At 46.0% G+C, this 15847-nt stretch overlaps 1 protein-coding gene across 4 annotated transcripts in view; it reads left to right on the top strand.

Annotated features, from left to right (window-relative positions):
* The window catches only part of LOC117223653 (uncharacterized), a 697320-nt gene that overhangs the window by 667930 nt on the left and 13543 nt on the right, over positions 1-15847 (top strand). For all 4 annotated transcript variants that reach the window (XM_076519266.1, XM_076519267.1, XM_076519268.1 and 1 more), the window contains 4 exons: positions 911-976; positions 13786-14082; positions 14195-14667; positions 15236-15520. In XM_076519266.1, coding sequence (XP_076375381.1) covers positions 911-976; positions 13786-14082; positions 14195-14667; positions 15236-15520 — 1121 coding nt within the window. The remainder of the gene's footprint in view (positions 1-910; positions 977-13785; positions 14083-14194; positions 14668-15235; positions 15521-15847) is intronic.

Here is a 15847-nt window from a genome sequence, read left to right as displayed (position 1 = left end):
TGTACAACTCAACAAATTGAAAATATTAAAAGGACGTTTACCTGGAACGAAGCAGAGGGATGTCAGAGTCTGCGATGCTTTATCTGACGTTGCAGATCCTGGTGATTGACCCTTTGTACCCCAGTGGCGACTCTGAGGCGACGCTAGAAATTGCTACACTATTTTTAACAGATTTTTCATACTGTTAAAATTGCATTTGGACTGCGGACATTTTTTAGCATTTCTTGGGAGCCACGGTTAGATCCATTCGCATCTTTACGATTCTCATTTTCATATGTATATTATTAAAACCTCTGGGATCAAGCTCAATCCTTTTATTAATTTCAATATTTATTAATTTATTAATTTTAATATTCTTAATATTAATATAATTTTTATATTATTTATTAATATTAATAGACACAAAATTAGAATTTGGGTGGAGTGTTCGTAACTCTGGGTCCAAATGGACCCGCGGCGCCCGCCATCCGAGGGTTAAAGTCCGTATTCGATAAATCGTCAAAAAATGAAAGGTCTTCTATAAGCATCCACGTTCAATTTCATATATACATACAATAATAAAATAAATTAATTAAATAAAAACAATCATACCAAACGAATGTCTCAATTTTCAAGTTAGAAACAGTCTCGAGTGCGAATAATTAACTTCCGTTCTAACTGGTTGCAACGTCGCCCAAAAATGACACCGCATCGGTAAAAAAAAAAACGATCGCACCAACTGAAAAGACGTTCCGCGTTCGTCGAAGCGATCGTGCGAGGTTGTCGAAAGTAGCTCGAGGAATCTTTCCTAAGGAATCGCGCGGCTCGCGTCGCCGGTTCGCGCGCGCGCGCGCGGCCGGTTGTTTTCAGTAAGCTATTATTGGTGAGAAAGTGAACGGATTTTGAAGGAAACCTTGTTTCTCTGTTGCAGCGCTGAAGGTGAAGCTTATGCTGAGGCGACCAATCAACCAGCTGGTTGCGCAAGGCATCATGCCACGTAAGTGACCCTCCATCTCGAAGATCGCCGTGTCGTTTAGCCGAAAACGGGCCTCCGCCCGTCGTCCTCCGCGGCTCCGTTCCGCTGAAAAACTTTTACTGCCGCGGTCCGCTACGGCTTTATCGGGCCGTTACCGCTCAATTAGGCCGCGGATACTGTCAAATCAACGGACGAAACGGTGGTTTCTCACTTTGCTCGCAGCGGGGAAGTGGCTTTGATCGTCCAATCAAGCTGGACCGCGGCGAACGCGCCCCGGCCCTCCGAGTACGCCACGGCGAAACAGCATAATTTACGGCTAAATTACCGGGGAATTTATGTTAGGAGTTTGCGCGACTCCCACGAAAGCTCTCGGCGTCGCTCTCCGGCCCGCTATCGTTCCCGATCGCGGAAACGAAAGCCGTACTGCTCTCCGATCGCTATCACTCTCGAACGCCGAGCATTTTTCCCGGGGAAAAACGCGGCGCGGAGAGCCAGAAAAAGAGAGCGAGCGAGAGAGAAAGAGAACAGCGATCATTCAGACGCGTTCCAAGATCGGATGGAAGTGACGAAGCGCGTCGCTCGTAAAGATCACGAGATTCGAAACAGAAGCGCGACGCAGCCCTCGTTAAACGTCGCCGAACGTAAATTCAATTAGGCCCGCGCGCGTAAAATGCTCGGCCGGTGCTTAGAGGCGAGCCCTCGCAGTAAATCCCAATAAAAACCGGAGAATTACTGGCCAGTTAAGCCGCGCGGTTACCGTTTCGTCGCTGGAAACGAATGGCCAAGGTGCGATCAAAAAGTTTCAGAACGAGGCGCGCGCGTGGGCCTAATTGCCCCACGGAGCACTGTCCTAACCGCGCCAAGGGCAAACAAGCCACGCCCACTCGGCACGATGTTGTCTCTCTCTCTCTATCTTTCTCGAAGCGTTGCTCCGAGAAGGCAGCTTATCGTTCATTCTTGATGCAAAGGCTAAAGAGATTCAAATCGCGTATATATTTTCTATTTAACCAGTCGGATTTTCTAATCTTATTTTTATAACAATGCCAACACCTTCGCGTAGGATCGGCTTTAATATATTCTAAAACTCTTGAGATTTGAGAACACGTTTTTGTTTTCGCCGAAATTACAATTTAACGCCAGATTTACGCAGCTGTTTCGTATTAGTTTATAATAGTAACAATAAGATATTTGCTCTGATTTTTAACAAGTGTTATATTGTAATATTTGCCGTGAGTAACATATACATTGAATAAATAATCTTGACAATCGTATTTTGACGATATAAATAATCGTAAATCGTAAATTAAGAAATTAGCGACCGCCATTTTGACGGGTTTCGTAAATCTAGTGTTAAATAGCCAATGCTCGCTTAGCTATGTTCGACGAGTATACTCGTCGTGCGTAAAAAGCAGCGAATGCGTGTTGCTCTGTAAAAATAAGACCGATTTTATTCCCACTTTCTACAATTTTGATCACAATGAATACTTGTATTAAAAAATTGATTCAATCATGGAAACTATACCTTCGCAAGTTCAATAATTTTCAAACACAAAATGCGAGTAATAACACTGTTAACAATAATAACAATAACACCTTCGCGTAACTCAAAATATTCTAAACTTCTTGAAATTTGAGAACACGTTTTTGTTTTTACCGAAATTACAATTTAACGCTAGATTTACACAACTGTTTCGTATTAGTTTATAATAGTAACAATAAGACATTTGCTCTGATTTTTAACGAGTGTTATATTGTAACATTTGCAGTGAGTAACGTATAAGTTGAATAAATAACTCATAAATGTATCTTGACGATATGAGTGATCGCAAATTAAGAAATTAGCGACCGCCATTTTGACGGGTTCCGTAAATCTAGTGTTAAATAGCCAATGCTCGCTTAGCTATGTTCGACGAGTATACTCGTCGTGCGTAAAATACAGCAAATGCGTGTTGCTCTTTAACAACAAAACAGATTTTATTCTGACTTTCTACAATTTTGATCACAATGAATACTTGTATTAAAAAATTGATTCAATCATGGAAACTATACCTTCGCAAGTTCAATAATTTTCAAACACAAAATGCGAGTAATAACAATGTTAACAATAATAACAATAACACCTTCGCGTAACTCAAAATATTCTAAACCTCTTGAAATTTGAGAATACGTGTTTCTTTTTACGGAAATTACATTTTAAATAGCCAACGCTCGCTACATTTCACGCGCGACGAGTGTGCTCGCAACGCCCCAAAATTCTGCCGGCGACGAGTATGCTCGTCGAGCCCAGCTGGTTAAAAGTAAGTCGATCGGTGGTCCAGAGGCCCCAGAACCCATCGATCACAGTTTGCGCAATCGATCAACAGTAGGGGGTCGGTCTACGGCGTTAGATCGAACGAGTTCGTCGCCGGCCGGCCGGCCGCGTTTTCTTTTTTCTACGGCAGACTCGATTAATCCACTTACAACTTAATTACCAGGCGATTGCCCGCGATGGCTCGAGCGGCCGCGCAAAAGGAAGCAACCGGGACATCGAGCGACTTCCTAAAGTATCTTAAATTGACCCGTCTCGCGTACGCGCCGGCTAATTGCGCGATAATGGCGTGCCATCTTGGCCGCGGCGATCGCCGCGATTTCCGACCGCGACCGGATTTCTAAATCTGCATGCCGTTCGCATCGTCGGCATCCGCGATATCGAACGGATGAAATCACCATCCTCGACAAATCTCGCTCGCTCTCCCGGCCGAAACGAGCGCCACAACTTCCGAAAACATTAGCGAACGCGACGGCGCGGCGTCCCTCCGCAACGGCGGAGCCTCCTTTACAATCGCGGTAAAACAGGCCGAAGGGGGTTAATCACTTTCCTCTGAACCGGGCGTCCAACAAATCAACCGGAACATCTTCAGCGATCGCAAAACGTTAATTGCGGAGTCGCGCTACGATCCGCGCTATAAGCCGAGATCAAAGTTCGCCGGAACGGGGGACGCGCAGGGCGCCAAAGATCCGCGGCTCGCCGCGGCCACCGTCAAAAATAGGGCGCGCATTAAATATGCGCATCATTCATTTCTTTCGCGAGTCACCGGCGATGGCACGCGCGGTCATTAACGCACGCGCGCGCGCGCTCGAGCGCCCCATCCATCGGGGCCCGCCAGAAATAGGCCGCTCGATTTCCTCGGTTTTCGGCGAGCCGTTCCCGCGATTCATCGCGCCTATGCACTTTCGTTCCGTGGGATTCATTCGTTTACGGGTTCCCGGAGCGGCCGAAGATATCGCGCGCGGGGACGGGCCCCGTGTAATGGTTTTTTCGGGGAAGCGGGCCGCGAATCGCGCCGTAAATCTGTTTACGGCCGGCGATTCATTTCGCCGAGCCGGGCTGCGCCAAATTTTAACAAACGCGTTTATTTCACTTGGTCCCCTGGACTTTCTGGGCGAAAGGGTGGTCTCTCGCGACTTCGTTCGAGTCGATTATCCACGGAGTCGATAATCCTGCGGCAATCATAAGCCGTGCCTCCACTTTCAGATTAATTGAATCGTTCAGCTGCGCGCGTCCGTGTGTTTTAAGTGCTTTAACATCTTACGCTGAAACGCAACGTGCTGCACGCGTCCCCTTTGCTCGGGAACAAGAAAATAAATGAACAATGAAAGTAGCTGGAACGTGATAAAACGTCTCGTCGCATTGTGCATTTTGCATCGTGTCGAAGTTTGTCGTATCGAACGGAATTGATAACAGAGATTTTTTACACAGTGCTAATCTCGTAAAGAATTGTTTTAGAAGGATTCGCCGGAGGCATTTGTTGATTAATTTCCAGCGCAAGAGGTTCATATTTAATTTCTGTAAGAAGAATGTGTGCAGGGTGTTTCATTAATTACGTTAACACTAGGAAAGGAGTGATTCCTGAGCTCATTTGAAGCAACTTTTTCCTTTACAAAAATGCAATCCGAGCTTTCGTTTACGAGTTATCAACGAAAAACGGTGACCAATGAGAGGCGAGCTCAACTGGCGCGAGACGGCCGAGTCAACGAGCGATCGTAAGCCCAGTTACGCTGATTGGCTCGGCCGCCTACCGCTAGGCGAGCTCGCCTCTCATTGGTCACTGCCTTTTCGTGAATAACTCGTAAACGAAGCCTCGTAGAACATTTTCGCTGATGAAAAAGTTGCTTCAAATGACCTCAGAAATCATCCCTCTGCGGGTGTTAATATAATTGTGAAATATTCTGTATATTGGCTACGGTACATGGCTTCCTTTTCGCTTTTATAAGCTTTTTATGAAGTTCCCCATTGTGTAGCGTGCATTCCCATAGAATACGGTTGATATCCTGTTTATTATGAAACATAATAACGCAGTCCACAGGCGACCGTAACATTCGCGGCGACGAAAAGCCGTCGGGAAGCAGAGAAATTCACTTCGCGAATGCGCGTTCGCTAAAAGAAGTGCATCGTTCGGCGGCGGTGCGCGAACAATGCGAAACCGAGCGTCGGACAAACGGATCGTTCTTTGCGGGTCGGCGCGCGAGCGGAAACAGGCTTACGCAATCCGAGCAAAATTTTCCGAGCGGTCATGTTGCGGAATGGGACGCCCACGCGTCCGCGAAACGAACGCGGCGAGGAAGCGGCCGGACAAGGGAACGGTGTTCGGGTTTTGAGCGAAGCCGTACTAAATGCGGCGACATGCAACTGCCGCGATCGCGGGGAACAATTAAGCAGCCCGGATAGTCGAGCGTTTTCCCGTGGGGCTGTCAATCGGCGCGAGGACTCGATCGTATTCCAACGAGCCGGGACAGTTACAGTAATGTCTCCCTAACTGACGCTCAGATTGTGGAGAAAAATGGACAATTTGGGAAGAGTCTTGAGTCTTGCGCCTTGTTTTCATAATTACCGATTCTCAACAACTATAAAAACGAGGCGCAAGACTCGAATAATCGTATCTCCTCTTCCCAAATTGTCTGTTTTTTGTCAATTTTCCTGCACAATCTGAGCGTCAGTTAGGGAGACATTACACAGTGGGCTGGATCGAGAAATTTAGTGACATTCTCTTATAACTTTTGAACCATCAAAGATATTGCAATGAAATTTTCACGAAAAATATTTAAAAAGTAGTTATTTTCAGCTATAGATAATTAAATTTTGTTTGCATTTGTTAAACAATAATTTTTAATTGATTTTCATTGACATTTTTTGTGAAAAAAAAATTGTTCAAATATAATGTTACAAACTATTTGTAACATTACAATGCTAACGTACCTGGAATTACTAGTAGGTCCTCGTAATCAGTGTGGGTGTAATACCGACTGGAACACAGAGAGATTATCTTCGGTATCTTTAACCTCGAAGTAACGTAACGTTGATATATTTAAAACGTAATAATTTACAATCTGATTCGTCTTGGTTTCTAACTTTTACAGAATTATGTAGAGGAAAGTATCCTGAAAATATACCGTTTGTCCGAAACCGTGAGTCCTTGGGTGTCAAAAGATATTCCTTGTCGAATGTAAAGAATTTTTACACTTTTTGTATTTTATTGAACAGTATATTTTTCATATGTAGGATACGATAATCTTAATTTAAGCTACTGTTTCCTAACGAGAAATATTGCCTCCTAATGCTAAAAAAGAGAGCAAAGGACAAAATTAATTAGGTTCGTCGGGACATTGCGAGGAAAAGAAGCATATTTTTTGGCGTCAAATGTATTGCTCGAAATGTTCAACTTTAAATTGTCGTATCTATTACAATTTATGATCATTTTTATTAATATTCCCACTTTCGAGGGTAATGGACATTTAACAAGCGATAAAAATTGACTGGACATCCATATGAGAAAATTAGGTTTTTGTCAAAAAGTCACTAAAAATTTTCGATCCGGTCCACTGTGCGCCACGCCGCAAAACCGTAAACTTGAAATTGCCGGTCCCCGCGGTTAGGTGCCGCACGCAACTGTCCGGTGTCTTCCACCGATTGCGGATGATTTAGGGTGGTCTCGCGGTCCGCGACGCCTTCCGCCCCATCCCCTTTCGTCTAGAATCGATCCGGACAATCGGAATGCGACGCCGTAAAACCCGATTGTTTTTTGTTGATTGCGTGCGCGCCGCCGCCGTTCGCCGTTCGCCGGCCGTGCGGCCCGTAGTTTCACTTTGATTGGGTAATTCGCCTCGAAGAGGAACGCTTGCACCCGTCGCGCGTCGTAACGAAGTTCGACGGTCCCGATTGCCTTCCGGGCAGCACTGGGCTGCATCGGACTTGCGCACGATCGACGCTCGATGCTTAATGTTTCAGCAGCTATTTTAACCTTTAACTAGCCTTAAAGACTGTGTGTGTGTGCTCTGTAGTCGCTCGATCCAGTTAAGGATAACGCGCTTGCGTTTCTTCCGCGAGGATCTTGCACGGTCACTTTCCTAAATAATTATTATATAATATATATAATAGTAAATATAAATTATTATTTATTAATTAATATATCTAATATATATAATATTTTTAAATATTATATTATATTATATTATATTATATTATATTATATTATATTATATTATATTATATTATATTATATTATATTATATTATATTATATTATATTATATTATATTATATTATATTATATTATATTATATTATATTATATTATATTATATTATATTATATTATATTATATAATATATATATATATATATATATATATATATATATATATAATATTTTTAAATATTCTCAAAGCGAACTACAGTAAATTCTCCCCTTGTAAACAAAAATGGACAATCTGAAAAGAGAAGACGCGGTTATTCGAGCGTTACTCGTTTTCATGATTGTCGATTGTCAACAATTATAAAAACGAACCGCAAATCTCGAATGTCCGTCCATTTGTGTTTACAAGCTGAAAAAGAATTAGGGAGAATTTACTGCAATTACAAATACCTCAGAAATATCGCAGAGCAAAAGAAATCGTTGCTAAAAAAAGCTACATCGTAGAATGATGCACAACGCGATGAATCCTCTGCGACTGTAAAGCATAGACCGCGAATCCTTGCGCAATTGCATTTGAATTCAAGCCTCGCGCCTGGTAATAGCCGACGACAGTCTTCGTTTTACACGAAGATCTGCCGTCCGACAACGAACGAATCCATCGAAACGAGTAACTTCGAGTCCTCGAGATCGTCCCAATCAACGAGAGCCGAGCCAGCTTATCCGTCATTTAACCGTTTCAGTCCCAGGGAGTATTCAAAAAGCACTTTCAAATAATCCTAAAAAGCGCAACCGCGCTTTCTCTAAACGAGTACGAAGAGACCCAAGCAGCGCGATAGCGCTTGTTTTATTTTATGTCGAGAAATACCAAGCGGCGCGATAATAATGAATTAAAAATTTTTTATTTTGTAATGTATTATCGCATTATTACAGTATTATTCCACCTATTGTAAAATTTACTATTTACATTAAAAGGAGCTGTACGATGTACTTGTTCCGGTAAATCTGAGCGCGCTTCGACAATCGGTAACGCACCGTCGGTTGTCCACAATGTTCGAAATGTGCTGGGTTTTCTCGACGTAAAATCTCAACAGCGCAATCGCGCTGCTTGGCACTAAAACGGTTTAAAATTCTACGCGCGCTCTTAGCCTTTCAGGTCCGACGCGCCACTATAGTGACTTCCGCGGATATCATTTTTTAGAACGACACGCCACTATAGTGGCTTTCGAGGATGTCATCTCTCTGGACGACGCGCCAGTATAGTGGCTTGCTCTAGTAGCTCACTCGCTCATCGTTTGAATCAAATAATCATCTTCATATGCATTGTTTCACACTTCCTTTGCCTTCACATCGATTTACAACAGTCTACAGAGTGTCCGAAAAATGTCTCGCAATCCAGAAAAATGGCGGGTTCCTCGGATCATTTGAAGCAACTTCTTCCTTTACAAAAATTTTCTCCGAGGCACCGTTAACGAGTTATTAACGAAAAAGCAGTGACCAATAAGAATCGAGTACGGCTGACGCGAGGCGGTCAAGCCCACTTCCGCTCATTGGCTCGGTCGCCTCGCGCCAGCCGAGCTCGCCTCTCATTGGTCACTGTTTTTCGTTAATAACTCGTTAACGGTGCCTCGGAGAAAATTTTAGTAAAGGAAAAAGTTGCTTCAAATGGCCCGAGGAACCCGCCACTTTCGGATTGCGAGACATTTTTGGGACACCCTGTATATACAGTATCAGACTCTGTACAGTATACATCGGACTCTGCCGTCCAGAGAAATAGCCTCGCGCAGAATTCAGCCGTACCTAAAAGGTTAAGGCAGAGCACGAGCACGCGGCAGTGCCGCGCCGTTTCCCTGGGACAGTCGGCGGAGCGCTTTCCCATCCGAAAAAACGGGGAAACCGCGGCAAAGCAGCGTGCCGTGGCGGCTTTCACCGAAGAGCGTCGCGTGCTCTTGAATTTGCATGAAAATCGCGACGCGGCCGAGCGAGCATAACTGCGCGAATCCGGGAGAACTCGGATCCGCCTGAAAGCGTCGCGCGGCGACGGACGGGATCCGCGGCGGCGGATTTATCGCTCGAAAACCGCGTCCACGCGCTGGATATAGGCATCATTTATTTTTATGATCGGCCGTCGCTGGAATACCGGGACTCGGTGTACGAGCCGCGGCGCTCGTCCATCGCCGGCCGGTGATTTATAAGCGTTTCGATAGAAACTAGACAATTGGGTCACAGCTGGCTCGCTTTGCTCCGCGCGGAACACGCACCGGCTCCGCTCCGCACCGCTCCGCACCGCTCGACGGGACTCGGCTCGCCGGCCTGTTGCGCGTTCGCGACCAGACAGACGACCGACCGGCTCTCGCGTGGGTGAGACAAAAGCCGCGAGAGCCGCTCGGGGATGTTGGAAAGGAAGCCTAATTGAATCGAATCGCGAGGTTAATTTTAGAATTTCCTACGCGACGCCGAACGTTCACCGGCTGTCTCCTCTCTCTTTCTCTCTCTCTCTCTCTTTCTCTCTCTTCCCCCTCGGCTGCGAGCTCCCCCCGCGGTTTCTCTCCGACGTTAACGAGCATTGTGGTACCCCGTGTCCCGCTACATTCGATCTTGTAGCTCCGCGACGGTGGATGGTACTTTCAGGTGCGTTTAGGTGAACGGTACAGCCGCGACTCGGTGAAAGCTCACAGCGATACAGGGTGGTCCTAGAATCTGAGCACGGAATGACCTTTGTTTCGTGGTTGGACGTGAGACACTTGCGTACACCATCCCCCCTCCCCGGCTGAAAATATTAGGATAACTGATGATTTGGTGTAAATTGTAATTTGTCGTTCGATTTGGGTAAATTTTTGTGTTCAGTATTTAGTTATACCGCATCGTTTTGTCGGAATTATGTATTAAATTCTAAGCGTTCGTCGCTTATGCAATTAGTTTATCCATTTATTGCACTTTATTAATTGATAACGTATGTTTAGTTTGCAAGCGTTCGTCGCTTATGCAATTAGTTTATCCATTTATTGCATTTTACTCATTGAAAACGTATGTTTAGTTCATTTATATATGTTATTATATTATATTATATTATATTATATTATATTATATTATATTATATTATATTATATTATATTATATTATATTATATTATATTATATTATATTATATTATATTATATTATATTATATTATATTATATTATATTATATTATATTATATTATATTATATTATATTATATTATATTATATTATATTATATTATACTAAACATACGTTTTCAATCAATATATATATTTCTAAATACGTCCAACCCATTTTAGGCTACTTAAAGCAGTCAATTAATCGCTAGACAGCGGACATTTATGCAAATTAAAAATAGTCTGCGTCGATCGCAAGACACAGGATTTGAGCACAATAATTTCTCTTTCTTTAATAATCAAATCTTCGATCTTCGACAAGATCAAATGAATACGTCAACATTTTCAGCTTCCTTCTATCTTTTCACTGCTTCAAACTGCACCTATCTGCTCCTTAAACGCATAAAATCTGCAGTCTACCGATCACCAGACTGCGGATCTTTATGCGAGATAAAAATTGTATGCATCGATCGCAAGAAACAACAACTGCGTAGACATTTATTCTTGCCTCGAGTAATTTTCATAAATTCTAAATAACATAATCGAATCAATAAATTCACTTTATGTAACGTTAACCTCGCCATTCAATTTCGTAATTCACTATTTTATGTTTATCGCACAGTAAATTCTCCCCAACTTTCCTTCAGCTTGCGAACAAAAATGCACAACACAGAAAGAATAGATACGATCGTTCGATCCCCGCGGCTCATTTCTATCGTTGCCGATCGTCAAGAATTCGAGAAACGGGAGGCGCGAGCCTCGAATAATCTCCTCTTCCGAAATTGTCCGGCTTTGTTTACAAGCTGAAGGAAAATTATGGAGAATTCGCCGGTATGCTCGGTTTCGCCGTAAACGCATAAAATCCGCTGCCAACAAATCAGCCCCGCATACCTCAACGCGAACGCAAGCTCTGCACCTCCACGCGGTGGCCAGTTCCGCAAGCCTCCGGTCCTCTCGCCGGGTTCGTAAACCACGGCGGGAAGAAGGCCGGCGTTGCCCCGAGTGCTTTAACTTCCCCATAAAGCGTTGCCGCGAAAATATCGCGCAGCGCGTGTCGTCGGGATCGCGGCCGAAATTAATGCGGGATGGAGTTTATTAGGCATGTCGGCGGGGGTGTAGAAGCGATCCGCTAACACATTTCCGTTGCCGCGTCGCCGCCGCGCCGTAGGTGGTGCACAAGCCTTTTATTCCGCGTAACGACGCCCGCCGCCGTCTCGTCCGGAAATAGTCGGCCGGCGTAGAGAAATCGCTTCGGGGATCATTTATTCGGAGAGTTAATGGTGCCGTGGAATGCGGGAGAAGCGCCGCGGCACCGCGGTGACACCAAAATGGCGGACGCGCGGTTCTGCGCGTCCCTGCAGAGTGAGGGAGAGAGGGAGGGAGGGGGCGGAACCTTTGACGGCCATCGTCCCGGAAATTGATGCGTGCAATATGCGCCGGAGGACACCCTGAAAGCTTCGCTGCCGGTTTTTTTACCGTTGCCGAGTAGCCGTTTCTTTTATTAGATCGCGATCTTTACTTTGAATCCTGTCCCCGAGCATGCTATTGATGCTCCCGGTCGAAATAGTTCTGTCAAAGGGAGCTGGCGAATCACGTTTCGAGGCGGCGGACGCGTTCCTGCCGCTCGATTTACAATCCGAAAGCGATCGATGCTACGATCCGGCTTTTGAACGATGAGAGCGCACTTCGACCTTTGGACGAAGGACATTTTTTTTAGTAGTTACGGCAGCATGTCTCCGAGTTCGTTCAAATCTTTACGATTAACCCTTAGCGCTCCACGCGTTTCTCGAGTACAGTAATGTCTCCCTTACTGACGCTCGAATTGTGCTGAAAAATGGACAATCTGGGGAGAGGAGATACGATTATTTCAGCCTCGCGGCTCGTTTCTATAATTATTGACAATCGATGACCATAAACAATCGTATCTCCTCTTCCTAAATTGTCCATTTTTGTGGACAATCTAAGCGTCAATTAGAGAGACATTACTGTTCGACTTACCAGCAGCTCCGGTACATTTTTGGAGCAAAGCGCCCGAGATAAAGGAAGTCTTATTTCGAGCGGAAAAGATTACGCGTCCTTGCGAAAGCGTTTGATTTTATTCATTTTACGTTGCCAAGTATAAAAATGGGCGAAACATGTTTTAATCGTAATGGTATCTGCTTAACATTGTGCGAGGTCGGTGCATCGACATCGTGAATCGTGACCGAAATTTCGAAGCAGCAAATGCATCCTCATCGAAATGGATAAATTTACTATTAACGATATTCTTCGCGATTCTTAAATAAATATATCCCTCGTGTTCTTCGACGCGATTTATTATAAAATTAGCATCGCGAATCGTCCGTTGAATTCTGCTTGGATACGGAATTATTGAAACAAAAATATCTTTTGCGCGAGTTCGCCGGAATTTTTTTATCGTTAATCTTCGCTGGAATCGGCTCGATTAATAATTAAATTAAATTAAAAATTAGTAAATATTCTTCGGACGTTCTAAAATAAAGTTGAACAGCTTTTTTCTGAAAAATATCACTAACAGCAACTCCGGCACATTTCTCGAGCAAAGCGCCCGAGATAAAGGAAGTCATATTTCGAGCGGAAAAGATTACGCGTCCTTATGAAAGCGTTTGATTTTATTCATTTTACGTTGCCAAGTACAAAAATGGGCAAAAGATGTTTTAATCGTAATGGTACAAACGCTAAGCACGTTTTCACTACGAATAACAATTGCCAACGTCGACAAAAACATAGCATCCTCGGTGTAATCATGCTAAAAACACTGGGCTCCGCAGCAGAGTCTTCGGATTTACGGAACAAATGACGAATGTCTCCATAGCGGAGCCAACGGAGCGCTAAGGGTTAATATTCGTTTGCACGTTTTCAAACGACCCGTTTTATCGAGGCCAAAGTTATTCGACTTTTATTTTCATTCGATTCGATATTAATAGTCGATAATTGCAAACGGCCGCCGGAAAATTAGGATTCCGATGGAATCTCTGTAACTCCGGGTCGAAATGGACCCCCAAGGCCTGCCAATCGAGATTTAAACCTAAAAAGTGTTTGCTCTGATATCCAAAGATTCATTTTGCACGACCCGCGATGCTTCAATATGGACGCCAACGAATGATCAATTTAGCCACCCTCTGCTACCCTAAGCGTCACGACGGATTTCTCGAAGGAAACGGAACGGAGTTGGTTCGGTTCGCGTCGCGTTACCGCGCGGAATCACGGACTTAAATCGAGAATGAACGTTCGCGTTCTTTTTCCAGCTCTGAAGACCCCGCCGGCGTTCCACGAGCAGCGCAAGCAGCTGGAGCGGGCGAAGACCGGGGATCTCCTGAAGGCGAAGATCCAGCAGAGACCGGGCCGGGACGAGCTGGTCAGGCAGCACATCCTGGAGGATGTGGGTCACGTGGACCCGAGCCTCGCCGAGAGGCAGCGGATGCTGAAGAAGGCCCGTCTGGCCGACCAGCTGAACGACCAGCTCAGTCACCGGCCAGGACCGCTCGAGCTGATCCAGAAGAATATTCTCCACACAGAGGAGCCGATAGAAAGGGCGGTCAAAGGTTAGTCGACCGTTTCAAGCTATTCCCCCCGGGATCAGCCGGCTATTGTCTAGCGGAGAGCTGGTCCGTTGTCTCGCGGACGGTTCCTAACGCTGACTGTTCTCGTTCGCAGAGGGCCACATTCCCTTCAAGGCCACTTGCGAGGGCCAGGTGACGAAGCCCCAGCACCCGGACCACTACATCACCTTCGAGGACGACTCGCAGAGCTCCGAGGGCGCGCCCTCGCCTCAGCTCGAGTCCCGGTCGGACGTTCTAGAGACGGCGGCCGCGTCCGCGGGCATCGTCACCGTTTCGCTTAGTATTCCGACGACCGGCGGCGCCGTGGTCGTCTCGTCCACGTCGCCGGTTTTCCAGCAGGCGTCCAACGAATCGACGATACAAACGTTCGCGGAGCTCTGCAACACCGTCGTCAGCTCGCAGCAGCAACAACAACAGCAGCAACAGCAACAACAACAACAACAACAGCAGCAGCAACAACAACAGCAACAGCAGCATCAACAGCATCAACAGCACCAGCAACAGCATCAACAGCACCAGCAGCAACAGCAACAGGTCCAGCACAGTCAGCAGCATGCTTCGACGCAGGTGAGTCACGAGTCGACGAGGCTCGCCGGAGACGAAAGAGAGAAACATTTGAGAGACCGGTGCTACGACGACGAGAGAGAAGGAACTCTCTTTCTCTCTCGTGCGCGCGCTCTCTCTCTCTCTCTCTCTCTCTCGCGCGCTCTCTCTCTTGCGTTCTCTCTTTCGAGCTCTCTCTCTCTCTCTCTCTCTCTCTCTCTCTCTCGTGTGCTCTCTCTCTCGCGCGCTCACTCTCTCGCGCTCTCTGTCTCTTGCGCTCTCTCTCTCGCGCTCTCTCTCTCGCGCTCTCTCTCTCTCTCTCGTGCGCTCTCTCTCTCGCTCTCTCTCTCTCTCGCGCGCTCTATCTCTTTAACGATGACTTTGTAGGACGCTCGCTAAAGGGCGGGGCGGGAGGGGACCGCGCGCAGGGTAGATAAAAAAAGGCGGGGAGGCCGGATGGCTCCGACGCAAAAATAGATTTACCGTCGGGACGTTAAGTACCGGTCATAAATTGGTGGGCAACGATGTGGGCCGATTAATCGATGAATTCCGCGGTGAAAGAAAAAAAAAACGCAACGATCTCTGTTAACAGGCGAGTCAGACGAACGGGCCGTCGACGACCCTCCTTCCACTGGCGCCGGCGCCCAGTCCGATGTCCTTGGGCTCGACGACATCCAGCCTGAGTCCCCTTTCCAATATCTCGATAGCGTCGCCCCCGGCACCACCGCCGGCCGCCATCACCCCCAGACCCCAGCCGAGCCCGATCGCGGCGTCCACGTGTCAGAGGAGCGACGCGCCCGGCAAGGATAAGAACAGGAAGAAGTCGAAGACCAAGAGCCAACCTAAGACACGCACCATCAAGTTCCACGAGTACAAGGTGAGTTAATAATCCCTTTAACCATTTCGCTACGGCAGCTCCATCCGCCGAAAGTACCGTCACCGAACGGAAACTCGCTCCGGAAATATGCACAGTGCGCGTGGTTTCTGTATACAGTAATGTCTCCCTTACTGACGCTCAGATTGTCCACTGAAATGGACAATTTGGAAAGATGAGACACGATTATTCGAGCCTCGCGGCTCGTTTTTATAATTGTGGACAATTTATAACTATAAAAATAAACCGCGAGGCTCGAACAATCGTATCTCCTCCTCCCAAATTGTCCATTTTTGTGCGCAATCTGGGCGTCAATTAGAGAGACATTAC

This window comes from Megalopta genalis, chromosome 1, assembly GCF_051020955.1.
Source record: "Megalopta genalis isolate 19385.01 chromosome 1, iyMegGena1_principal, whole genome shotgun sequence".
NCBI lineage: Eukaryota > Metazoa > Arthropoda > Insecta > Hymenoptera > Halictidae > Megalopta > Megalopta genalis.
This window is presented reverse-complemented; position numbering and strand designations above follow the sequence as displayed.